The 24,624-nt window shown below is 33.2% G+C and overlaps 2 protein-coding genes and 1 pseudogene across 2 annotated transcripts; 2 read left to right on the plus strand and 1 right to left on the minus strand.

Annotated features, from left to right (window-relative positions):
- Positions 1-1,407: 1,407 nt before the first annotated feature.
- Positions 1,408-3,181, plus strand: LOC143545959 (uncharacterized). The gene is made up of 3 exons (XM_077037726.1): positions 1,408-1,471; positions 1,551-1,999; positions 2,993-3,181. The coding sequence occupies exons 1-3, from the start codon at positions 1,408-1,410 to the stop codon at positions 3,179-3,181; spliced, it is 702 nt and encodes a 233-aa protein (XP_076893841.1).
- Positions 3,182-8,730: 5,549 nt separating this feature from the next.
- On the minus strand, positions 8,731-12,710 carry LOC143545969 (uncharacterized). Its single transcript, XM_077037735.1, has 8 exons — positions 12,470-12,710; positions 12,020-12,391; positions 11,654-11,899; positions 11,258-11,288; positions 11,005-11,160; positions 10,748-10,914; positions 9,927-10,226; positions 8,731-9,329 (listed from the first exon to the last, which is right to left on the minus strand). Exons 1-8 carry the CDS (start codon positions 12,708-12,710, stop codon positions 8,731-8,733), a joined length of 2,112 nt encoding a protein of 703 aa, XP_076893850.1.
- Positions 12,711-22,388: 9,678 nt separating this feature from the next.
- LOC143545534 (uncharacterized) lies at positions 22,389-23,471 on the plus strand (annotated as a pseudogene).
- Positions 23,472-24,624: the final 1,153 nt, after the last annotated feature.

Below are 24,624 nucleotides of genomic sequence, written 5' to 3' on the forward strand. Positions count from 1 at the left end.
ATCCCTGGCTCGTAAACGTTTCTATAACTTTTTTACAACTTTTCTTCCTTAAATGAAACTCGGGAACACAATAAATTTTTTCCATCCCTCCTTTTCCTTTCATTTCCTCCTTTAAATGAAACTCGAGAACACATTGTTAGAGAATATACCCACCGCTGCCACTCAGTTTCCGGAAATCACACCCCAACAACCTAACCTATCTCAGGCCGAATCCACCACCGTCACTTAACTCCCACCCACCGATGGCGTCTGAAATCTCCATCACTAAAACCTAGGTCTAGCTCAAAAGCGCAAATCGTACCACTTGTGATAGTGGTTTCAGACGCCATCATCGGAAAAACGAGCTTGAATCGCACCACTAGTGATGACCAAACTCATTTGCAGGTGAAGAACATAGATGGCTGGATAGTCGAAGGTTTTAATTAGATTATTTGGTTCAATTTGCAGCTTAATAGATTTCTGGAAATGAAGGTTAAGGAAATTTGGGGTTGGTGTAAATGATTAGGTGCAAGAGTTTTTGAAAGGTGTCGTTGGAACATAAAGTGAAAGAGGAAAGAGAAAGGTTTAGGGGAAGATGGATGATGAAATAAAGATGGCCCACCACATCACTTAAAATAAATGAAAAAAAATATATGTACAATGACAACTTTATCCTTGAGTTAATGAGAAAAGTTAACAGTGTTAACGATTTGGACATAATTGGCAATAAGGCTAGTTGCTATGGGCGCCGTGGAGGGGAGAGAAGGGCGCGGTGGGGCTACGCACACCGCCGAGGGGCGTGGTGGGGTGGGGCGCGGTGGGGTGATCGGTGAAGGGGAAGGCGGGCGCGGAAGGTGGGGATGATGGGTCCCCCCCCCAACGGATATATTCCCGTTAAAAAAAATCAACGTTAAATAATATAAATACACACACACACACACATATATATATACACCATTCACCCCATCTCTACAAACATCCCATTCTCCTATTTAAACTTTATAAAACTTTCTCCCCAAATATGTCTTCCGACTCATCTTTGACACCCGACTTCCAGCCCTATATCGACGATATTTCCAATTCGAATTCAGAGGATGAAGCGATATTTAGTGCCGTCAACTCGTAGTCCAGCATTGCGAAAGCTTACAACCACTAAAAAGACGGCCTCATCTTCAACGGGATCGCGTAGGTGCGCATGACCGATTGATGAAAGATTATTTTTCGCCGGACGCGACTTTTGATTCAGAACGATTTCGGCGCCGTTTTCGGAAGAGTCGCCAACTATTTTTACGAATAGTTGGTGATTTAGAACACGTTTATGCATTCTTCCAACAATGGCCAGACGCAAGAGGTAAACCGGGATATTCACCTACGCAAAAATGCACGGCGGCAATTCGTCAACTATTGTACGGGACTACGAGCGATGCCATGGAAGAGAATTTACAGATGTCGGAGACAGTGCCTCGTGAGGTGCTTCACACATTCTGCGAATGTGAGTATTATTGTTCTAATTATTTATTTCAAAACCGTAACATTTTGAGTATGAATTTTATAAAATTTGTTAAACTTAGGTATTCCCCAACTATATCATAAAAAATATTTGAGGAAGCCGACGCAAAGCGACGTACAAAAAATATACGTGGTGCATCAACAAAGACTCGGTTTTCCCAGGATGCTTGGTAGCCTCGATTGCACGCACTGGGAATGGGAAGCCGGTCCTGTTGCTTGGCAAGGTCAATATCATCGGGGTGATCATGATGGCCCAACAGTTATTCTTGAGGCGGTTGCATCATTTGATCTTTGGATATGGCATGCGTTTTTTGGGACTCCCGGTGCAAACAATGATGTAGCTGTGATTAATGTGTCCCCTATTTTTGACCGCCTCACAGACGGAGTCTCACCCGACACCTCATTTTCCACGAACGATGTCAACTACGAATACGGATATTATCTAGTCAACGGTATTTATCCGGAGTGGGCCACTTTGGTCTTAGCTTTACGTGCCCGACTGACGAAAAATGTTAGTATTTTAAGAAAAAGCATGAGTCGGCAAGAAAAGACATCGAAAGGGCATTCGGTGTATTAAAGAAACGTTGGTCTATCATTAGACAACCGGCTCGTTTTCTACAAATGGATAAGTTAAGAAACATTAGGCTTGTTCACGAGCCGAGCATAGCCCGAGCCAAGGCTAGCTTGAGCTCGAGCTCGATATTTAATCGAGCTGGCTCGGCTCGAGCTCGATATTCAATCGAGCTGAAAACATGAGCTCAAGCTCCGCTTGGTTTTAAATCGAGCCGGCTCGGCACTGCTCGATTTAGCTCGACTTTACCAGTTTATGTGATTGATAGCAACTAATTAAGCGACAGCCGATTTATGTGATTGATTATTGACAGCAACAACAAACAAATTAAGCATCAAAATAGAGAAGTGGTGACCTGTTGATTGATAGCAAAAACTGAGATATTGGTGATGAAATGGACGGTGGCGGAAAAAGCAGATAAGCATAGTAGCGTGCAGCGGCCGATCATCGGAATAAGTAGATGGCGTGGCGGCCGGTCATTCGAATAAGCAGAGCACCGTGCGGTGATTATTGTGCGTGCGTTGCGTGAGATGAGAGAGAGATATTAGGGTTGAAAGAATGTAATGGTGAACTGGTGATAGGTTGTGAACTTGTGGGTATTGTTTATTGGATTAGGCTGAGAAAGGAAGCCCATATGCTAAATAAATGGGCTAGATAATTATATGCATGTATACACACACACATATATATATATGAATAATTAAAATAAAATAGTTCGAGCCTATCAAGCGAGCTCGAGTCGAGCCGGGGCTAGCTCAGGCTCAGCTCGTTTAGAAATCGAGTCGAGCTCGGCTTGGCTCAATTATAATCGAGCCGATTTCGAGCGAGCTTTCTCCGAGATTTTTTCGAGCGAGCTTCGAGCCACGGGCTTTTTGATTAGCCCTAAGAAACATAATGTACACTTTTATTATCTTGCATAATATGATATTGTAGGACTCGGGTAGAGCAATTTGCCAAGGCGAGTACAACGATGAGCCAGAGCCGATCTGTACACTAAACGAAGACGAGAAACTTGCTAATTTATTAAAATCACGAAAAAGGGAAACGAATTTCAGCCTTCGATCGGATTTGGTTGAATATCTTTGGAGTAATAAGCAAGATGACGGCGAGTACGACGACTAAAAATAGCTTTTTAATTTTTTATATGTTTTTTTATTTAATTTATTTTGTATTTTAGTATTATTGTATTTTTTTATTATTGTATTATATATTATTGTATTGGTTTTTTTGTTTTATAAAAAAAAAAGAAAAAAGGTTAGGCTTCGAAGCCCCCTCACCATAGAGGGGCATTATGCTCTATGCTTCGATGCCCCCAGTGCTCACGTGGCGTTGACGTGGCACTGTGGAGGGGCTTCGAAGCCCCCCACCATAGCACACAGCCTAAGTAGGAAACCTCGACGGTCTAGATGCAAAAAATAAAGTTTTCGGACGAAAATCGCATTATTAAACAAACCCCAAGGACGATTTTAGCACTTTACTCAAAATATAAGAATAATGGCAAAAACAGAAATTTGAAAATATTTTTTTATTTTTAATTAAAAATAATTCTTTAGAAGCTTTTAATATATATATAGGGAGAGGATCAAAAGAAAACTCACCTTTAGAGAGAAAACTTAAAAACTCCTAAAAACTTTTAAAGAATTATTTTTAATTAAAAATAAAAAAATATTTTCAAAATTCTGTTTTAGCCATTATTCTTATATTTTCTTATATTTCAACCGAAAAATATAAAAAAAACCGCTGTAATGCACATACGTATTACTGTGCGATACCGTTGTATTACACATGTGTATTACTATGTATTTTTGAGTTTAATAGTGTTTTATTGCATATATTCAATATTTGTGTATTGTATATGTGTAGTAGTGTTGTATTATTTGAAAAAATAATAATAATAAAATAAAAGTCGATGTGGTGCACATGTGCGTTAATGTTGTATTACACATACGTACTAATGTGTATTCGATGTGTGTATTAGTCTTATATTACATATATACAATAGTGTGTATCAAATATGTGCAATAGTGTAGTATTCTATGCAATATAAACACTTTTGCATATATGCAATACACATTATTACACATGCGCACTATACAGACGAGGTTACCGACAAGTTTTTTTTTAACCAATAACAACATACACGAATAATGGAAAAAAAAGAAACTTAAAAAAAAAATTTTTAAAAGTTAAAAATAGTTTTTTAGAAGTTTTTAAGGGTTTTTAAGTTTTCTCTTTAAAAGTAGTTTTCACTAGAACCCACCCCTATATATATATATATATATATATATATAGAGAGAGAGAGAGAGAGAGAGAGAGAGGATCAAGAGAAAACTCACCTTTAAAGAGAAAACTAAAAAACTCCAAAAAATTATTTTTAATTAAAAATAAAAAAATATTTTCAAAATTCAGTTTTAGTCATTATTCTTATATTTTCTTATATTTCACTCGAAAAATATAAAAAAAAATAAAAATAAATAAAAAAAATAAAAAAACCCGCTGTAATGCACATACGTATTACTGTGCGATACCGTTGTATTACACATGTGTATTACTATGTATTTTTGAGTTTAATAGTGTTTTATTGCATATATTCAATATTTGTGTATTGTATATGTGTAGTAGTGTTGTATTATATGGAAAAAAAATAATAATAAAATAAAAGTCGATATGGTGCACATGTGCGTTAATATTGTATTACACATACGTACTAATGTGTATTCGATGTGTGTATTAGTTTTATATTGCATATATACAATAGTGTGTATCAAATATGTGCAATAGTGTAGTATTCTATGCAATACAAACGCTTTTGCATATATGCAATACACATTATTACACATTCGCACTATATCGACGAAGTTACCGACAAGTTTTTTTTTTTAACCAATAACAACATATAAGAATAATGGGAAAAAAAGAAACTTCAAATAAAATTTTTTTTTTTAAGTTAAAAATAGTTTTTTAGAAGTTTTTAGGAGTTTTTAAGTTTTCTCTTTAAGAGGAGTTTTCTCTTGATCCTCTCCCTATATATATATATATATATATATATATAGGGAGAGGATCAAGAGAAAACTCACCTTTAGAGAGAAAACTAAAAAACTCCTAAAGAGTTATTTTTAATTAAAAATAAAAAATATTTTCAAAATTCAGTTTTAGCCATTATTCTTATATTTTCTTATATTTCACTCGAAAAATATAAAAAAATTAAAAAACATAAAAAAAACCCGCTGCAATGCACATACGTATTACTGTGCGATACCGTTATATTACACAAGTGTATTATTATGTATTTTTGAGTTTAATAGTGTTTTATTGCATATATTCAATATTTGTGTATTGTATATGTGTAGTAGTGTTGTATTATATGGAAAAAAATAATAATAAAATAAAAGTCGATGTGGTGCACATGTGCGTTAATGTTGTATTACACATACGTATTAATGTGTATTCGATGTGTGTATTAGTCTAAATTGCATATATACAATAGTGTGTATTAAATATGTGCAATAGTGTTGTATTTTATGCATTACAAACACTTTTACATATATGCAATGCACACTATTACACATGCGCACTATACCGACGAGGTTACCGACAAGTTTTTTTTTTTTTTTTTTTTAACCAATAACAACATATAAGAATAATGGGAAAAAAAGAAACTTAAAAAAAAAATTTAAAGTTAAAAATAGTTTTTTAGAAGTTTTTAGGAGTTTTTAAGTTTTCTTTTTAAGAGGAGTTTTCACTAGAACCCACCCCTATATATATATATATATATATATATATATATATATATATATAGGGTTACGTTAGAATAAAAACCCACTTGAGTTTTGAAAACTCTAGAAACTCATTCTCAACCACGTGTTTTTAATTAAAGATTAAATCTTATGGTCCACAAATAAAGTTAATAAAAAATGTTAAGGTTAATTTACACTTTCTCTCTCATGAAAATATAAATAAAAATTAGTAAAAAAATATAAAAAAAATAGCAAAACATTTTTTTTATGTTTTCGATGGTTTGTGTTAACTGTAACAACATATATTACATGTATAAAAAAAACCGTGTTACATAGAGTTTTCACGGGTTTTCACAACTTAAGTGGGTTTTCATTTTATACTTTGCCTATATATATATATATATATGTATGTATATATATATATATGACTGAAAAAATTTTCGTTATGAATCAATTTCAAAAAAGACTTTTCATACAATAATAGTTTTGAGCTACACTATGAAAACGATTTTTATAATTTTGAGGGGGCTTCTCGATTTTGCTATAATGACAACACATAAAACTAACACGTTAGCCTGTTCAATTTTGTGAATGTTTTGCCTCACTTGAGCATAATTTTGTGTGATATGTTTCACACACTACATTTTAATCACCATTAAAGGAAAAATTAATACTGACACAAATGTTTCATACTTGATAAAAGTTAGAAGCATTGATAGGCCTGGAGGTAGCATGTCTAGAGTGCTTGCCGTCTTTTTCTTAATTTTAATAGTTGTGGGAAAAATATTAGCCAAATCCCGAATTTTTTCATTATTTCCAAAAATGTCATTGAAAATAAATTCAAAACCTAAATCACGTTTAAAATTCTAACTTTCATTTGTTTGACATTTTCAAGTCAAAACTTTGAACCCGTAACAAATTTAATGATAAATCTACTTGCAATCTCAAACTTTTAACAATACTCATATTACCCCATTTTGACCCGAACAAATTTTGAGCCAAACGTAGTTAACTTGTACCACACAGTCTATTTACTAATTTTTGACCCGTAACAATCAAATTTAAGTTCCACAAAAAACTTGAAGCAATCATTGATAAAAAAAACCGAGAAACTTACTATGATAAACTTTATTATATATGAAAGTGAATAGTATATATTATAACATTTTAACATAGATATAGTTTAGTAAATTAAATGTAAAAATAAATGGATAGATTTAAAGCATATATTTATAAGAGTAAAGCGTCAAAATCGTCCTTGTGGTTTGATCAATTATGCGACTTTCGTCCAAAAAGTTTGTTTTGTGCGACAGGACCATTGAGGTTTGTTTTTTATTGCCAATTACATCCAAATTGCTAACTTGGTTAGATTTTTTTTGTTAAGTCAGGGGTAAAGCGGTCTTTTTAGTATACTTTAGTATTTTTAATTATTTTGTAATCATTTAATTTAATATTTAAACATCTATTTATTAAATTTTAAAGTGAGACCCACCACCCCTAATAATCCATCCTCTTCACCCCACCTGCTGAGACGACCTCGTCTCTGGCCACCTTTTCTGGCACCTTCATGTCAAGCCACTTTAATTTATCACTCTTACTCGCTCTCTCTGTTTGCATCGGCAACATAAACCAACCGTTCACTACCACCATCTGAGAATCGAGAACCTAGAGCTGGCCGACACCACTATCTCCATCGATTTTCGGCAAAGCAACCATCGTAAACCTAAAAAATTGCCCCTGTGTGTGTTCCCATTTTCTCTGCGAAATGGAGTGAATATGAAAACTCGTGTTCAAATACAGATTGCCTCTTCCCTTTCTTAGCCTCATCAAAGCTATGCTCTCTAACCTCCTCCGTCAGAACTTCCATCAGCGCCTGATTCTAGGTGAAATTTCCGCCACCGACAGATTCGCCCTCAGTGAAATTTTCAGAGGTGGTGGTTTTATCAGGCTCTGGGTGCTCCATTCTCATATGGTGGTGTTGCTTTACGTCACCGGCTTTAACAGACAGAGCGAGCAAGAGTGAGAAAAATGAAGGTGGCTTGCTAGAAGATGCTGGAGAAAGTGGCCGTAGATGAAGGTCACCGGAGATTTCTATCATGAATATAAGAAGGAATCTTCATAATACTTGAATGATTAACCAAATACAATAGGTTTGATTACAATACTAAACCATAAAGAAAACAAGTTCAAGAGATGAAAGAACTTGAGAGAAAATTGTGACTACTAAATTTCCCTCCAGATCCATATCTAGATATTATATCACAGCATTTACAAAATAATGGGCCATATACGGGCCTGCTCCTTATCCACTTTGTTAAGTCCAAAACTTCAGCCTACTACTTCAAGAAATGTCCACACGATGTTTATAAGCAGGTCCGGCACTCACAAAAATATGCAAATAAACATAAAACCATATTAGAAAAAAATAACTAACACTTTAATATCGAGAGTATGAATTGTATGTAGTTAAATGTTACCTTTTAACACCCCCCACAATTCATTACTCAAACATGTCAAACATGCCCAACTTTTGACATAAATAGTCATGTTGAACCGGGAATAATCCCTTTGTAAATATATAAGCAAGTTGACTTGCAGATTTAGCTTTGACAACTTGAATAACACCAGCTGAGATCCTTTCACGCAAATAGAAAAAATCCACCTCAAAATGTTTAGTCCGATCATGAAAAACTGGATTAGCAGCAATGGAAATCGCTGCTGAATTATCACAAAACATTTTCACAGGCAAAGTAACCGACACTTTCAACTCAGCCAATAAATTCACTAGCTAAATAATTTCGCCGGCAGCAGCACACATTGATCTGTACTCTGCTTCAGCAGAGGATCTCAAAACAGTTAATTGTTTATTGCTTTTCCAAGAAACAAGTGAGTTTTCTATTAAAATACAGAAACCTGTAACAGACCTTCTGCTACTCAAGCATTTGCCCAATCTGAATCGGCATAAGCCTTAAGTTCATAACCTCCCTCTTTACATATCTTAATACCACGACCAGGAGATTTCTTAAGATACCTTAAAAGCCTTAATGCTAGCTTTAAGTGAGAACTCGTAGGACTATGCATAAATTGACTTAAAAACTGAATAGAATAAGAGATATCTGGTCTGGTATGAGATAAGTAAATAAGTTTTCCAACCAATTTTTGATAACCAGTGATATTTTCTAAAAGTGTACTATCTTTTTCACAAAAGGAAGTAACAATGTGATTTTGTTCAATTGGGGTATTTACTGGTTTACTAGCAGTCAACCCAAACTCCGCAAGAAGTTCAACACAATATTTTCTTTGATTTAAACAAACACCACTTGATGAATATAAAACTTCAATTCCCAAAAAATATTTTAGAATACCAAGATCCTTAATCAAAAACTTGTTTCTTAAAAGACCTTTTATTTTTCCAATTTCTTCTACATTATTTCCAGTGATGACAATGTCATCAACATAGACAAGTAACACAATCAACACATTATCAATGGACTTAATAAACAAGGAATAGTCAGACTTACTTTGAACAAACCCTATACCAAGTAAAACACTTACCAACTTATCATTCCACATCCTTGGAGTTTGTTTAAAACCGTACAAGGACTTGATAAGTTTACACACTTTAGTTTTAGACTTAGAAAAATAACCCTCAGGTAAAGTCATGTAAACATCTTCATACAAATCACCATACAAAAAAAGCATTATTTATATCAAGTTGATACAAAGACCAATAGTTTTTAAAAGCAAGAGATATTACTGTCCTAACAGTAATCATTTTAACTACTGGTGAAAACGTTTCACCAAAATCTATTCATTCTCTTTGATTAAAACCTTTTGCTACTAATCTAGCCTTATATCTTTCAATTTCACCTGTAAACCTATACTTAATCTTATAAACCCACTTACATCCTATTGGTTTTCTACCAATAGGAAGATCAACTAATTCCCAGGTTTGATTTTTATTTAAACAGTCATCTCCTCATTCATGGCATCTATCCAAATTTGATTTGATGATGCTTCTTTATAAGTTCTAGGTTCAAGTGATTTATTTAATACAGAAGTAAAGCACAAATTTTCATTAGACAGCGTAGAGTAGTTCAACACTTTTTCTAACCTATATTTAACCTTACCTTCAACAACATAATCATGCAAATTTTTCGGCAATCTAGACTCCCTAGATGATCTCCTCATGTTTGTTTGACCAATAGGATCGACATTACCCTCAGGAGAGTTACTCTCATCATTTGTACCACCACTAGAAACTCCCTCACTAGGACTAGAATCAAGATTGTTATGCTGCTCATTCTCAACAAACTGTTGATCCTCAACCCCGCCTTCAATATGATTGTTAGTACTAGGAGGCTGTTCACTAGGGTTAGTATGTCTAGGCTCCCTCTCCTCATCATCGGGATTTGTCCTACTTGAGATAACTTCGGTATTATCACAAAAAAGATCAAAAAAATTTAAAGGATTTAAAAAAGAATCAATAGTTTTATCAATTATTTTCATACTATTACTATCTTTAAATGGATAAACAGTTTCATAAAACTTGACATCAGGATAAAAGAAAACTTGTTTAGTTTCAATATTCCACAATTTGTACCCCTTTTTTTGAAAAGAATATCCCAAAAAAACACACTTATCAGCTCTTTTAGCAAACTTATTTGTATTATTTAAAATAGTACTAAAACACAAACAACCGAAATTTCTCAAGTGGTTAAGAGAGGGTTTAAAGCCAAACAAACACTCATATGGAGATTTACCATCTAAAACCGAAGAGGGAGTCATGTTAATTAAATAAGTAGTAGTTAGAACACATTCAGACCAAAATTCAAAAGAACACCACTCTCAAACAACAAAGACCTAGCAACATTCAACAAATGCCTATGCTTTCTTTCAACTATGCCGTTCTGTTGAGGTGTATGTATGCAAGAAGTTTGATGAATTATACCATTATTATTGACAAACATTTGCATTTGAGTGTTAACAAATTCAGTTCCATTATCACTCCTAAAAGCTTTAATGGTTTTTCCAAACTGAGTTTTTATCATATTAAAGAAACTTACAAGATTAAGATAGACTTCATTCTTAGTATTTAGCAAATACACCCAAACAGCCCTAGTAAAATCATCAACAACAGTCAAAAAAGACTTATATCCTTCCTTACTGTTAACCCTATAAGGACCTCATACATCTAAATGTATTAACTCTCCAATTTCAGATGTTTTATGTTCACTTAAGGGAAATGGCTCCCTATGTTGTTTTGCCAAGTGACAAACTTCACAAGGATTAGAACTATTTTGCACTTTAAGTTTTAAATCATTTTTCAAAACATCTAGAACTTGGAAAACAGGATGCCCTAGCCTAGTATGCCACAAATTTACTTGATCAACACTATTATAACACACCTTAACAGGTTTAGTAGCATCACCACATAAGTACAAACCATCAATTTAATTACCAGTCACTAGGATTCTCTTTGTGAGTGACTCCTGAATATAACAAGTATGTTCATTAAATATAACAGATAATTTGTTATCACATGCAAGTTTATATACAGACAACAAGTTGACGCTATATTCTGGAATAACAAACACATCGTTCAAAATCACATTGTTGTTTAGTTTTATATTACCAATCTTTGTAACCAATGCATTGGATCCATTTGGATGTTTAATTTTAATGTCAAAATCAGTTACATCAATTTCATTAAACACATTTTTATCACTCATAACCATGTGTTGGTTGGCTCCAGAATCAACAACCCAATTTGACTCAAACTGAGAAGAAATCCTGCTTGAAAAACAAAATATTTTTTTGCTAAACAAATTTTGAGAAAAATTACCGAAAAATTTACCTCCAACATTTGGAGTTTGATTGTTGTCATCATTCTTATCTCCAAGTAAACCTAATAGCAAACCTAATAGCCTTGAAATTTGATCAGGAGTAAGAGAAACATTGGTGGAGTTGGATGATGTACTAGCCTTACCAGAGTTAGAACTATTTGAATTACTTTGAAGAGATTTTGCACCTTGATTATTAAATTTTCCAAACCTTGGTTTAGAATTTTGAGGATAACCAACAATTTCGAAGCACCTCTCCACTGTATGACCAATTTTATTACAATGGAAGCATTTTAAATTTGGGTTAGGTCCTCTATAAATTCATTTCTGATTAGCTTTTGCAACAAAACCAACATTTTGAATTTGAGTTTTTGAAAAACCATTAGCACTCATGTGAGACTCCTCTCTAGAGATGATAGAGAAAGCAGTCTTCACGGTGGGCAATGGCTCTCTAGTTAAAAGATTAGTTCTAACTTGTTGATATACATCATCCAATCCCATAAAGAATTGCATTAGCTTAATCAATGTATTAAAATCATTAAAGCTCTTCGATGCTTGGCAAGAACATGAAGGCAGTTGAAGCATAGCATCAAACTGCTTCCACATAGTGGTCAACTTATGATAATACTCTGAGACTGATGATCCATTTTGACTTAATAAACCTACTTCCTGACCAAAAATAACCGAACCATCAACCTTATCATACGTGTCCCTTAGTTCTTCCCACACATCAAAGGCAGACTCAGAATAAACTTGACCGACGTATAATTCATCACAAACAGAATTTAATATCCAGGTAAGCATAACAGAATTGCACCTATCCCACTAACTAGCAAGTACCTCATCGTCTGTTGATTTTAAGCATTTTCCATTAATAAAACCAATTTTATTTTTTGCCTGTAAGGCCAATTTCAACGCATTAGCCCAAACTCTATAGTTTTCAGTACCCTTTAGTTTTACATTGATAATAGACAATGAACTTGAGTCACTGGGATGTAGGTACAATGGATCACTCACATCCAACTTACTAATAAGAGTCTTAGAACCACTAGACTCACCTTCATCACCCATTTTATGGCAATTAAGAAGTAATCACACAATTATTAAACTAAACAGTCACAAATAATGCATAGAAACCCTAGGATGCCTAAAGCGACAAGTAAATCTATAATCAATTAACAATACTGGTCCCCCTAACCCAGCCAAATATGCCTAATGCAAAAAAATAAAAAAAAACAAGAATAAGAAGTAAAGAGCAAGAACAATCTCATAGAGAGGAACTCCACTGATGGCTCGTAACCTTCACTTAGGGTTACGAAGCCACTCTTGAATAATATCAGAAGAGTCAGCGACCTGTAACATTCGCTTAGGGTTGCAGAGTCACCCTTGAACACCGAGGAAGCTTCAATCGATTCAACACATCTTGAACGGATTTCAATCTTGAAACCCTAACGCCATAAATCAGAGAACAAATGCGGAAGAGCAGTGACGGATCATAGCCGAATCTCTGATGCCATGTTACGAATATAAGAAGGAATCTTCATAATACTTGAATGATTAACCAATACAATAGGTTTGATTACAATACTAAACCATACAGAAAACAAGTTCAAGAGATGAAAGAACTTGAGAGAAAATTGTGACTACTAGATTTCCCTCCAGATCCATATCTGGATGTTATATCACTGCATTTACAAAATAATGGGCCATATACGGGCCTGCTCCTTATCCACTCTGTTAAGCCCAAAACTTCGGCCCACTACTTCAAGAAATATCCACACGATGTTTATAAGCAGGTCCGGCACTCGCAAAAATATGCAAATAAACATAAAACCATATTAGAAAAAAATAACTAACACTTTAATATCGAGAGTATGAATTGTATGTAGTTAAACGTTACCTTTTAACAATTTTCGTATGAAACACGAAACACAGGTGCAGGTGGTGTGAATTTGTGCTTGTGGAGAAGTTGAATAAGATGGTGGTGGGCCCCACTTTAAGTTATAGATACTTAAATATTAATATTAAATGATTAAAAAATAATTAAAATACTAAAGTATACTAAAAAGACCGTTTTACCCCCTTAACAAAAAAAATCTAACGAGGTTAGCAATTTGGATGTAATTGGCAATAAAAAACAAACCTCAATGGTCCTGTTGCACAAAACAAACTTTTTAGATGAAATTCGAATAATTGATCAAACCACGAGGACGATTTTGGCACTTTACTCTATTTATAATTTATAAGAATATTTATTTTTATAAAAATGTATAGCATATATAATAAAATAAAGTTTAAAGAAAAGTGAATAATTTAATCATGTTATAAATATAATATAAATGCAACGTAAAATGAAAGTGAATAAAATTATTGATATATGACATAATTATTAGTTTGAAGGGAAAAAAATGATGAGGTTTAACCACAAATTGATACGTGCCCAAAACTATTTTACTTTATTATAAATATAACCTTAATAAATAAGCAAGGTAGTGATTACATCGAAACAGAAGGCAAACGGACAACAAAATGCGTTGTTACCCCATTTTGAATTGCAAAACCCAATATTTTAAAAGCTACATTCGCTGATCTTTGAGTCATAACATTACTATGCATGACCCGTTGAACTCGGCTAAATAACACCACAGCTTCAGGCGTGAGGAAAGCAAAAGCGTCAAAAGCATGGCAAGGCCCCACCCTTTTTCGTTTTGTGACGATCAGTAATGGAGTTTTTTTTCAAAATGTAATGTAGTGGTAAAAAGCTCTTTGCAACTATTATTCCATTATTATAAATTAAATTATTAACTTAAATATAAATAACATAAATATTTGATTAGTTAGAGTTTATGCAAAAAAAAAAAAAAAGACGCTGATTGGTTGGAGTACTAAAGAGGGTGGCGTCTTGTAGGAAACACTCAGAGCCAAAAGGAAGTCCAAAACGCCCCGGGGGTGGTGTATACGAGTGTTTCGAGGCGTTTTCCCACCGCTGCAACGCCCACTTGTTTGGTCTTAGGCATCTAAAAAAACCAAACATGAATTGTTTAGTAGAAAGTTCGTTTCTTTAATAAAAAAACGAATGTAAACAATTTTTTCTGTTCATTTAATTAAACGAACCAACATGTACACACGTTTTATTCATTCATTATGTTTGTAAACGTTTTTTTTATGTTCATGATATATATATATATATATTCGTCGTGCATTGCTTGACGTAAAGAGGGCTTTTTAAAGCTTGAGTAATGGAAGTGGGTTCATTTGGGTGGGTAGAGGTGGCATTATAAAGGACAAAGTTGTCGTTATGATACTTGGGATTTGGTTTACGTGTGGTGCGGGTGTGAGGTGGTGAGGCAGTAGGTGTATGCTAGCTACTGAGAGTTGAAGAGATTTGGTCAGAATGTGTGTTGGATGTGAGTGATATGGATGTGGAATGTGAGCTTGTGGTTGGAATAGATGAGTTGGGTTGAGAAGTAATAGATATGGGGTCCATGGGTTACGTGGGTGTGTTTCAGTGGTGGTGAGGGTGTTTCAGTATTATTGTGAGTGGGAGAGGGTATTTTTTGGGTTTGGGGAGTGGTTTTTGAGTGATTTATGAAACGGAAAATTTCCAAAATAACTTAATTTAAAAATAAATTCTAGTTTTGTTTCCTAAATTTAATAATTTCAAAAATGGTCATTTCTAACTCATCTTTGATTATGTATTAGGAAATCTAACACGTCTTTGACGACATGTTAGCATAACACGCCGTCAAAGATGCGTTAGATTTCATAACACATGGTTAAAGACGCTAGCATGTCGTCAAAGACGCGTTAGATTTCCTAACACATGGTTAGAGATGAGTTACGCCTCCAAACACGTAGTCAAAGATATGTTAGCTTTTTGTTTGTTTTTTTAATGTTATACTTTTATAACTAGTTTTACTTATATTTGTTTTTCTTTTATAACTTTTAATATATAAAATTTTATATTATTTCAAATATACCGACGAGACATGCTTACTTTTACCTACTGATCGACATAAACTTACTCAAACTCGAGCCATGCCAAATCAATATCGAAATGTTCAATAAAATTTGACCCGCTCGGTTTTAAATAAAATTTATGTCGGTCCGTAGATAAAAGTAAATATTTCTCGTCGGTATATTCGAAATAATATAAAATTTTTATATATTAAAAGTTATAAAAGAAAAACAAATATAAGTAAAACTAGTTATAAAAATATAATATTAAAAATAACAAACAAAAAAGCTAACATATCTTTGATTATGCATTTGATGCTAACATATATTTAACTACGTGTTTGGAGGCCAAACTCATCTTTAACCATGTGTTATGAAATCTAGCGCGTCTTTGACAACGTGTTATGTTAACATGTCGTCAAAGACGTGTTAGATTTTCTAACACATGGTTAAAGATGAGTTAGAGAGGGCTATTTTTGGAATTATTAAGTTTGGGGGACAAAACTGGAATCCATCTCCAAAATAAGGCTATTTTGGGAATTTTCCCTTTATGGGAGGAGTTGAGTGGTTGGTAAGGGATGTAGGGTGAAGAGGAACAGTAATAGATGACCAAGTATCTGGATTAGGAGTGGGTGGTGTGGAAGTTTGGGAAGGTTTTTCATAAGGAAAATGATTTTCGACAAAGGGAACATGGCGGGATACATATACTTTGTTAGTTTGAGGATCTAGAAGGTAATATGCACTTGGAGTAGATGAGTAGCCTACAAAAATGCAAGGTTTTGATTTTCGTTGAAGCTTGTGAGAGTTATATGGACGTAACCAAGGGTATGATAGGTAATCAAAGCTACGGGAGTTTGTTGTAGTTTGGTAATATGTTGAATAAACGAAGGTATGGGGAATCATTTTCTAGGGTAGAAGTGGGTAATCTATTTATTAAGTAAATAGTGGTGGTGAAAGAAAAGGGCCAAAAATGAAGTGGAATTTTGGCATGAGATAAAAGAGTTAAGCCGGTTTCTACGATCTGGCGGTGTCGACGCTCAGCATAACCGTTGTGCTCGGGGGTGTGAGGCAGGGAAGTGAGGTGAGTTATGCCACAAGAGGCATGATGAGAGGCTAGTTTGATATATTTGCCTCCGTTATCTGAGAACAATTGTTGTATTTTACATTTAAAATAATTTTCGACAAGGTGTTGAAAATTAATAGATGGAGTGAGTGAATCGGATTTCTTTTTAAGTGGATATATCCAAGTGTATTTCATGTAGTGGTCGACAAAAATTATGTAATATTTATAGCCTTCATAAGAAAGGACCAGAGAGGACCAAGCATCTGAAAATAACAATTGTAGTGGTGCATTAGAAGTAATAGATGAAACATGAAAGAGAAGTTTATAATTTTTACTAACACAATACGAGTTTACATGAGCCATTAAAATAAGAAATAGACGAAACTAAGGAAGATAAATACTATAGCACTTCTGCCATAACAAATAATAATTAATTAAAAACCATTATATAATCTTCAATTCGACTGACTAATTAAAAACCATAGTATATTTAAGTTAAGGTTAAACAATCTTAATTCAAAATTTACAACAATATATCCTGATGCATATACAAATGTTAGACACTTATATCATAAAAAGGTGCACCACGTACAATAATATAACTCTGGAATTATCATTATCTTATAACTGTATACATGAAATCTTGAATTAAACAATATAATTACTAATAATAAAGTTAAGATTCTGATGTAACATTGGTTACGCATGTTTGTTGATTGAAAAACAAGATAATACGATAGTATGCATAACATGTAATAAACAGATTCCGTAGAGAGTTTTATGCTTATTCAACAACATCTTAATATGGAGGATCTCATAAACAATTTTAACATATGTACGTTACAAAAGTCAAAGGGATTAGCAAAAGAACGTACCTTAGATTACCGGTAAACAGAATATATATATCTTGAGAAGTGATAAAACTTAAAACACTATTGTAGCAGTAGACAAACGATCAACATCAACCAAAATGTTTTGTGGCTCCATTCCGCCGTTTGTGAAATAATAAGATTGTATACAAATAAGTATCTTACAATAATAATAAAAGAAAATATTGAAGCTTAGGTGTCAAGCCTACATTTCTTCTAATTCTTAATCTCTCATCTCATTCATTCTAGCTATCCATGGATCATGGGTCAAAACTATTTTGTCAAGTGGGTTATAACATAGTGTGGATTTTATATATTATTGAATTAAGTGTCACTTTCATACCTAAGATTTAACCAACTACGCAACTTTAGTACATTTTTTGCAAATCAACACCTAACATTTCCATTGAAATTATGCTATTTAAGTACTTTTCGCTAACCCCGTTTGTTTTTTCCATTAAATTTACATTAATTAATTTATAAGTATTTTGATAATCACAATTGAAATAATGGACCTTATTTTATTATTTGACAATTCCCGTGTAATACATGGGTTCAAAGCTAGTATTGATATAAATGTAAATATGTGCATATTAACAATAATACATATGAATGGAATAATGAGTAATAAAAATAAATTTTACAATGACCGTGAATTTGCTTCTTAGATCGATTGATGTTGATGTAAAAATTATTCTGTCATACATTTTATATAGGGAGGTAAGATTATGTATATTTTTGATTACTTGATTAAACATGGAATGTTGTTTCAAATCGATTCATTTTAAATTCCAATTTTAAAACTGAAAATACCATATATACAAAATATATGAATTGTGAAACCTATATGTGAGAGGATTACTATGAATAAAATAAAATTGGAAACAATAATTAAAATAAAAATGAAATGTCAAACCGTGTTAATGTAAATGTGTATATATCTTAAACTAGTTTTAGAGCTCGTGTCACACACGGGATAATTCAAATTATAAAATTATAAGTAAAAAAATAATTACATAGATGAAAAAAATGTATTATATCTATGCTTGTATCTATACAATGAGTACATAAATTGATTTTATTTATATCACAATTTTTTTTAAATGAACTTAATAAAAAAAATGCCCATGCAAAAACGTATCCGAGAATGCTTCTTTCTATTGAAAAATCCATTCTCGGTGTCATATATGTATAATTGAAAGAATTTTGGTTATGAACTAATTTCGGAAATAAGACTTCTCATACGATAGTAGTTCTAACCACTCAGCCTAAATACAAAAGAGGCGTTACCTTTATTGATATATTTATCAATTTACCACCCATCAAAGATAAGTAGGACATTAAATTGTAGCAGTGGATGTTCTTCAAGAACTATATTTTTCTGAGCTACACCATGAAAAAATTTAAAATTCTAACTTTCATACTTTTGACATTTTAAAGTCAACAATTTGAACCCATAAAATTTAAGGAAAAATTAATGTTGACATAAATATTTCAAATTTGATAAAAGTTAGAAGCATTGATAGGCATGCCGAAAGTGTTCGCAATCTTTTTTTAAATTTTAATAGTTGAAGGGAAAGTAGTCAATTTACCAAATCCCGAACCTTTTGATTATTTCAAAATATGCCCTTAAAAATAAATTTGAAACCCGAATCTTGTTTAAAATTCTAACTTTCATACTTTTAACATTTTAAAGTCAATACTTTGAACTCATAACAAATTTGATGATAAATCAATTTTGCATTCTCAAACTATTAAAAGTACTCAAAATTTTCATTTTTGACCCGTAACAAATTTTGACCTAAATGTAGTTAACTTGTACTAAACAATCTATTTTTCAACTTTTGACCCATAAACTCAAATTTAAGTTCCACAAAAAACCCGAAAAAAGTTTTCATTTGAAAAACATGATTTGTTGTTAATTTTTGAAATTCACCAAGTATTTTGAAATATATAGTAAAATAATATGTTAATATTTATATTTATAAAAATATATAGATATTATATAAATATAGTGTAAAAGAAAAGTGAATAGTTATTGATTTATTACATATATTAGGGTATATTAGTTTTGGAGGGAAAAAATTATAAGAATTAAGCAAAACATGACAAGTGTTCACATTTATTTTACTTTCTTAGAATAGGTAGATATGTAAATGGGGATTCTAGTAAGATTTAAAGCTAACAATAATAATTTTATGATCTTTTCATTAATTATAATTAATTGTTAACAAATTTAACCTATGATGTAGTGCAAGCTTAACTATACTTAAAGTTATGAATTCAAATTTAATATGGTGTTTAAAGTTTTAAAATTCATAATACATAAAATGATTCTTTTACCAAAATTTCATTAAAAAATAATATTCAATTAAAATGCATATATCGTAATTGTAATATCTAAATATGAGATACTAAAAAGTAAAAACTCAAAACAGAAGGTACTACTAATTTAAATAAAAATGAATTGTCAAACCAAGAATTTGGTAATATATAACAAACAAAACTTTTGTGATCATTTTGTTAATTATAATTAGTTGTTACCAAATTTAACATGTGCCTTCTTGTAAGTCAAAGTAAATGTTAAGTTATGAATTCCAAAACTTTAAATGTTAAGTTTGACCAATGCTTGTGTTACATATTGGTTTAAATGTTAATTAGCATTATGATTAAAATTAATTGATTAATTATGTGAAAATTATAAGCATGGAAAGCGGATGACATTAATCATTAGGTGGACACCCTAGGAGAAGGACAAGTGGACAAATTGATTTTGCTTTAATATATTAGTTAGATGAAAATTGTAAATTAAACATATGTATATGTATTATAAGAAAGTATTAGAGTTGTAAAATAACGGATCCCTTGTAAATGTGAATTTTCAAAGAAGATTGAAAAGTTAGTGTATTATCTAAAAATATATACAAGAAATGGGAAATGTCAAACCAAGATTTGACCACATTCAAAACCGAGATTTTAGTATTCTTTTTTTTTTAAATTAATCATTTTATTAATTATAATTACTTGTTCCAAATTTATAAATATAATTGATTAAGTGTATATTATATTTGGATTAAAATTAAATGCTTAATATGTAGAAATTAGAATTATGAAAGATAGATGACATGGAGCCATATGTGGACAAAATGGTGTTGCTTTAAGAGGGGAAGGGACACTAGTGTGGGTAGGACTGTTCAAAGGTAAGACCCTACCTTTTTACCTAATACCCTACCCGGACCCTTTACCCTTTTAGGAAAAAAATGTGGACCCGAGACCCTAACCTCTAAACAATAAAAGAGTTGGGTATAAATAAGGTTTCAAGGGTCCAACCCTTTACCCTTTAAAGCAATAATCGCGACTCCTTTTCTGCATCTACTAGTTGCTTATCTCATATAGGACTTTAATATATGAATTCAAGAACAATTATACTTTCATTTAATAACACAGTAAACTCTAACTTCGAAAGTTTATCAAACATTTGAACCGATGCAAATAATATTCACATTTATAAATTACATGTAGAGAACAATTCAGTGATTTTCATATATATATATATATATATATGTTTTCAATCAGTAGTATGGCCTTTTATTTTTATTTTTCTTACTAGTTGGGAAATTTATGATGAATCATATATAAAATACAAACCTATCCTACATTTCAGATTAATCGTGAATCTGATGTATATCTATCTAGAAACTAGTAAACAGGTCAAGGATTTGAAAAAAGGTCGGACCCTTGAAACCCTTTTACCCTTTAAGGTGAAATTTAAATACCCTTTACCCGACCCATATTATATATTCGGGTCTAATTAAGGGTTTTACGAGTCGGGTAAAAGGGTTTCAAAGATCTGACCCTTATCTTGCTCACCCCTAAGTGTGGGTAAGGTTTGTGGTTAGTTTACCACATGGCAAACTCACCCCTAACTATGTGGGTAGTTTGCCAAATTACAATTTATATCAAAGGTTTACACTTTACCGTGTGTTTAAATGACCGTTGGAGATTTTAAAGAAATTAAAACACCCATTAATACTCAATTTATTACATATAAATGCCACTAACTCTTCACCATTTTTATTCACGCAAACATTTCATCATATTTGTTCATGTGGCATATATGATACATGTACATAAAAATTCAAACAATTCAATAGATTGGTATGAATTTTGTAAAGATGCAGTTTTTTCAGTCAGTATAGCCTCTTGCCAAAGTCCGGCTCATGACGACCTGGTCGAATTGGGCCTTGTACACACCGCCCGTCATGGGTTGAAGGAGTGGGCATTATTGGTGGAGAGGAAGCAATCAAAATCGAGGCAAACTCTGAATACTAGATATGACCTTATGAATAAATATATTAGCAAGACCTGATTGGACCATGCAAACTAGAAATAATTTTTCTTGGATAAAGGAACAAATTACACATTACTCGAACCGATGACTATTCATGATTCCATAATTGAATCATTTTGTTCTAGGATTCTTCTTCTTCATAGGGCATTTGGATCTAAACTAATAACATACCCTTCGTATGACTCATTAAAGATAGCCACATACATATAGAAAGATCGGCTTCTAGTTTGCATGGTCCAATCATTGATCCCGAAAATTTCTACAATGAATTGGCCTTCAACCTTCACCATTTCTATTCACTCAAACCCCCAATGGCAAATTTCGCAAACGATGATCTCGGGATATTCATACCGTCGAACGATTCTGATAACGATATTTTTTCAAATGACAGTAGCATACGCTTTTTCAAAGATCTCATTGAGCAAGCCGAAGAGGAAGACACGGCAACTTCATCACGCATTTCTAAAAAAATCGTTCGACGTGATTGCGAAAAAGGTAACAAAGTTCTTATGAATGATTATTTTGTGGAGGAACCAAAATACAATGACAATGTTTTCCATTACCGGTTTCGTATGTCGAAACGGCTGTTCTTAAAAATTGTTAGTGATGTCGAAGAACAACATCCATGGTTTCAAGTGGGATGTGACGGGAGGATGAAAAAAAGTTTTACGGCAATACAAAAAGTCACGTCCATCGTGAAAGAACTTGCGACAGGTAATACTCCTGATGAGGATAACGAGTATTTGTGTATGTCCAAAAGGACTTCGCGAGAATGCCTACAATTTTTCTGTAACGCCATGACTAAAATGTACAGCGATGAGTTATTACGTAAGGCGACAAGCCACGGTGTAGCGAACTTGTACCAACGACATGAAGAAAGATATCACATTCCTGGGATGTTAGGTAGCATCGATTGTACATCTCTTGATTGGAGGATGTGCCCCAAAGCGTTATGAGGCCAATATGAGAGGCGATCATAAATACCCAACCGTCGCAATTGAAGCGGTTGCGTCGCAAGATTTCTGGTTTTAGCATGCGTATTGTGGTCCGCCCGGCTCAGTCAACGGCATCAATGTTCTCTAGACATCTCCAATATTTCTCACTCAACGAAATGGGACTGCACCTAATTGTCCATTTCAAGTGAATTGACATACATACAAACATGGATACTATCTAACCGACGGGAACTACGCTAAGTGGTCAATGTTTGTGAAAACGTTTCCATTTCCGACTGATCCGGATGAAAAAAAGTTTGAGAAGTTGCAAGAAGGGGCAAGAAAAGATGTGGAGCATACTTTTGGTGTTCTAAAGGGAAATGGGGCATACTTAGACGACCAATGCGTGCTATGACTGTAGACAAGATTAGGAGTGTGGCATATGCGTGCATGACATTTCACAGCATGATCTTAAAGGACGACGGAACTGCTTTCTCACCGGTCCACATCCCGGATCCTGTTGTGCTACCCATTTATGAAAATGATGTCCTTGGGGAGTTGATGGATTTAGATATGCATTATCGACTTCGATTTAATCTTGTGGCACATCTTGCAACTCAATATCTACCATACCTTGAAGAGCAAGACGAGGAGTAGTTTCTTTATATCTGTGTTTTTTCTATTGTGTTTTTCTTATTTGAATTATTTTTTTAATTTAATTGTATTGGTTTGTTTTAATTGTTTTGTTATGTTTGACAACGGCCAAAACACTTGAGTTTTATTTGAATTGCAACATGAAGTTAGTTGAACTTTTATCCTATTTTATTTACTTCTTTAATTACCAACCGCCATTTACATTGAAGTATCAACGGCTATTTTATAATTAGCACACTTTATAAATTAAGCGTTCTTCTAAAATCCTGTTCACTCCAAATCATAGTCACAAACTCAATCATTTTTCTCATTTTTTGCCATGGATAAAAATACAATTATCGGTGGTTCAAGCAAAAAATCCCGAGGGGTTCGTTCAACCACACAAGGTGGCAGTTCGAACACACGAGGGGTCGTCCAAACACAAGAAGGGGTCGTTCGAATATACGAGGTGGCAGTTTGAACACACAAGGAACCGTTTTGGTGGTAACATCTATAGACCACACCCACCCACACAACCACAACCACCGCCACAAAATTATCATACACAACCGCCACCAAAAATTTAAACTGGCAAAAAATTATCTAAAAACTTAATAACTCAGATATCTTGGTATCAAAGCCATACCTTAAAATCTCAAGATATCATAGAGTTCTCTGGATATGCTACATGCCTCCAAGCAATCTAGAAAGATGTTTTGTAATCACCCCATCCACCTCATCATCAGATTACCAAGCAGAATTCCCACCATTAACCCTGTTTGAGAAACCTGACTAGAAAGCCAAAGGTTCAGAGAGAACTGTTCTCCTGGGTTATCAGAGAGGCTGCTCTGATACCAAAGCAAAAAATTGGTGGAACTTGTAGCATGCTAATCTTAAGAAAACTAACCAAGCTTTGTTATCAGAGTGATAACTAATCTTAAAAAAGAGTCGATTCTAGTTCACACTTGAGTTCTTAAGTCCAAAGAAGCTCTGATACCAAAGCAAAAAATTGGTTATCAGAGCATACTAATCCGAGATATCGACTCTTTCTTTCTTAAGTTCTTGGTTAGCCAAAGGATTATGGGTAGCTCTGATACCAAGATTTCAGATAGGCAGGGGTGAGATACCAAGAACTTAAGAACTCAAGTGTGAGAACTCAAGAACACTCAAGAACTCA

The sequence above is a fragment of the Bidens hawaiensis genome, unplaced genomic scaffold (assembly GCF_021521415.1).
Source record: "Bidens hawaiensis isolate Kalapana, Puna unplaced genomic scaffold, B.hawaiensis_p1.1 tig00000904_1, whole genome shotgun sequence".
Lineage (NCBI taxonomy): Eukaryota > Viridiplantae > Streptophyta > Magnoliopsida > Asterales > Asteraceae > Bidens > Bidens hawaiensis.

Coding starts and splice junctions, on each gene's coding strand:
- LOC143545959 (XM_077037726.1), top strand. CDS start 1,408: ATGGAAGAGAATTTACAGATGTCGGAGACAGTGCCTCGTGAGGTGCTT. Junction 1,472..1,550: donor GCTTCACACATTCTGCGAAT/GTGAGTATTATT, acceptor TGTTAAACTTAG/GTATTCCCCAACTATATCAT. Junction 2,000..2,992: donor GTGCCCGACTGACGAAAAAT/GTTAGTATTTTA, acceptor ATGATATTGTAG/GACTCGGGTAGAGCAATTTG.
- LOC143545969 (XM_077037735.1), bottom strand. CDS start 12,710: ATGGGTGATGAAGGTGAGTCTAGTGGTTCTAAGACTCTTATTAGTAAG. Junction 12,392..12,469: donor AGACGATGAGGTACTTGCTA/GTTAGTGGGATA, acceptor ACGTCGGTCAAG/TTTATTCTGAGTCTGCCTTT. Junction 11,900..12,019: donor GTCTCACATGAGTGCTAATG/GTTTTTCAAAAA, acceptor TTGGTCATACAG/TGGAGAGGTGCTTCGAAATT.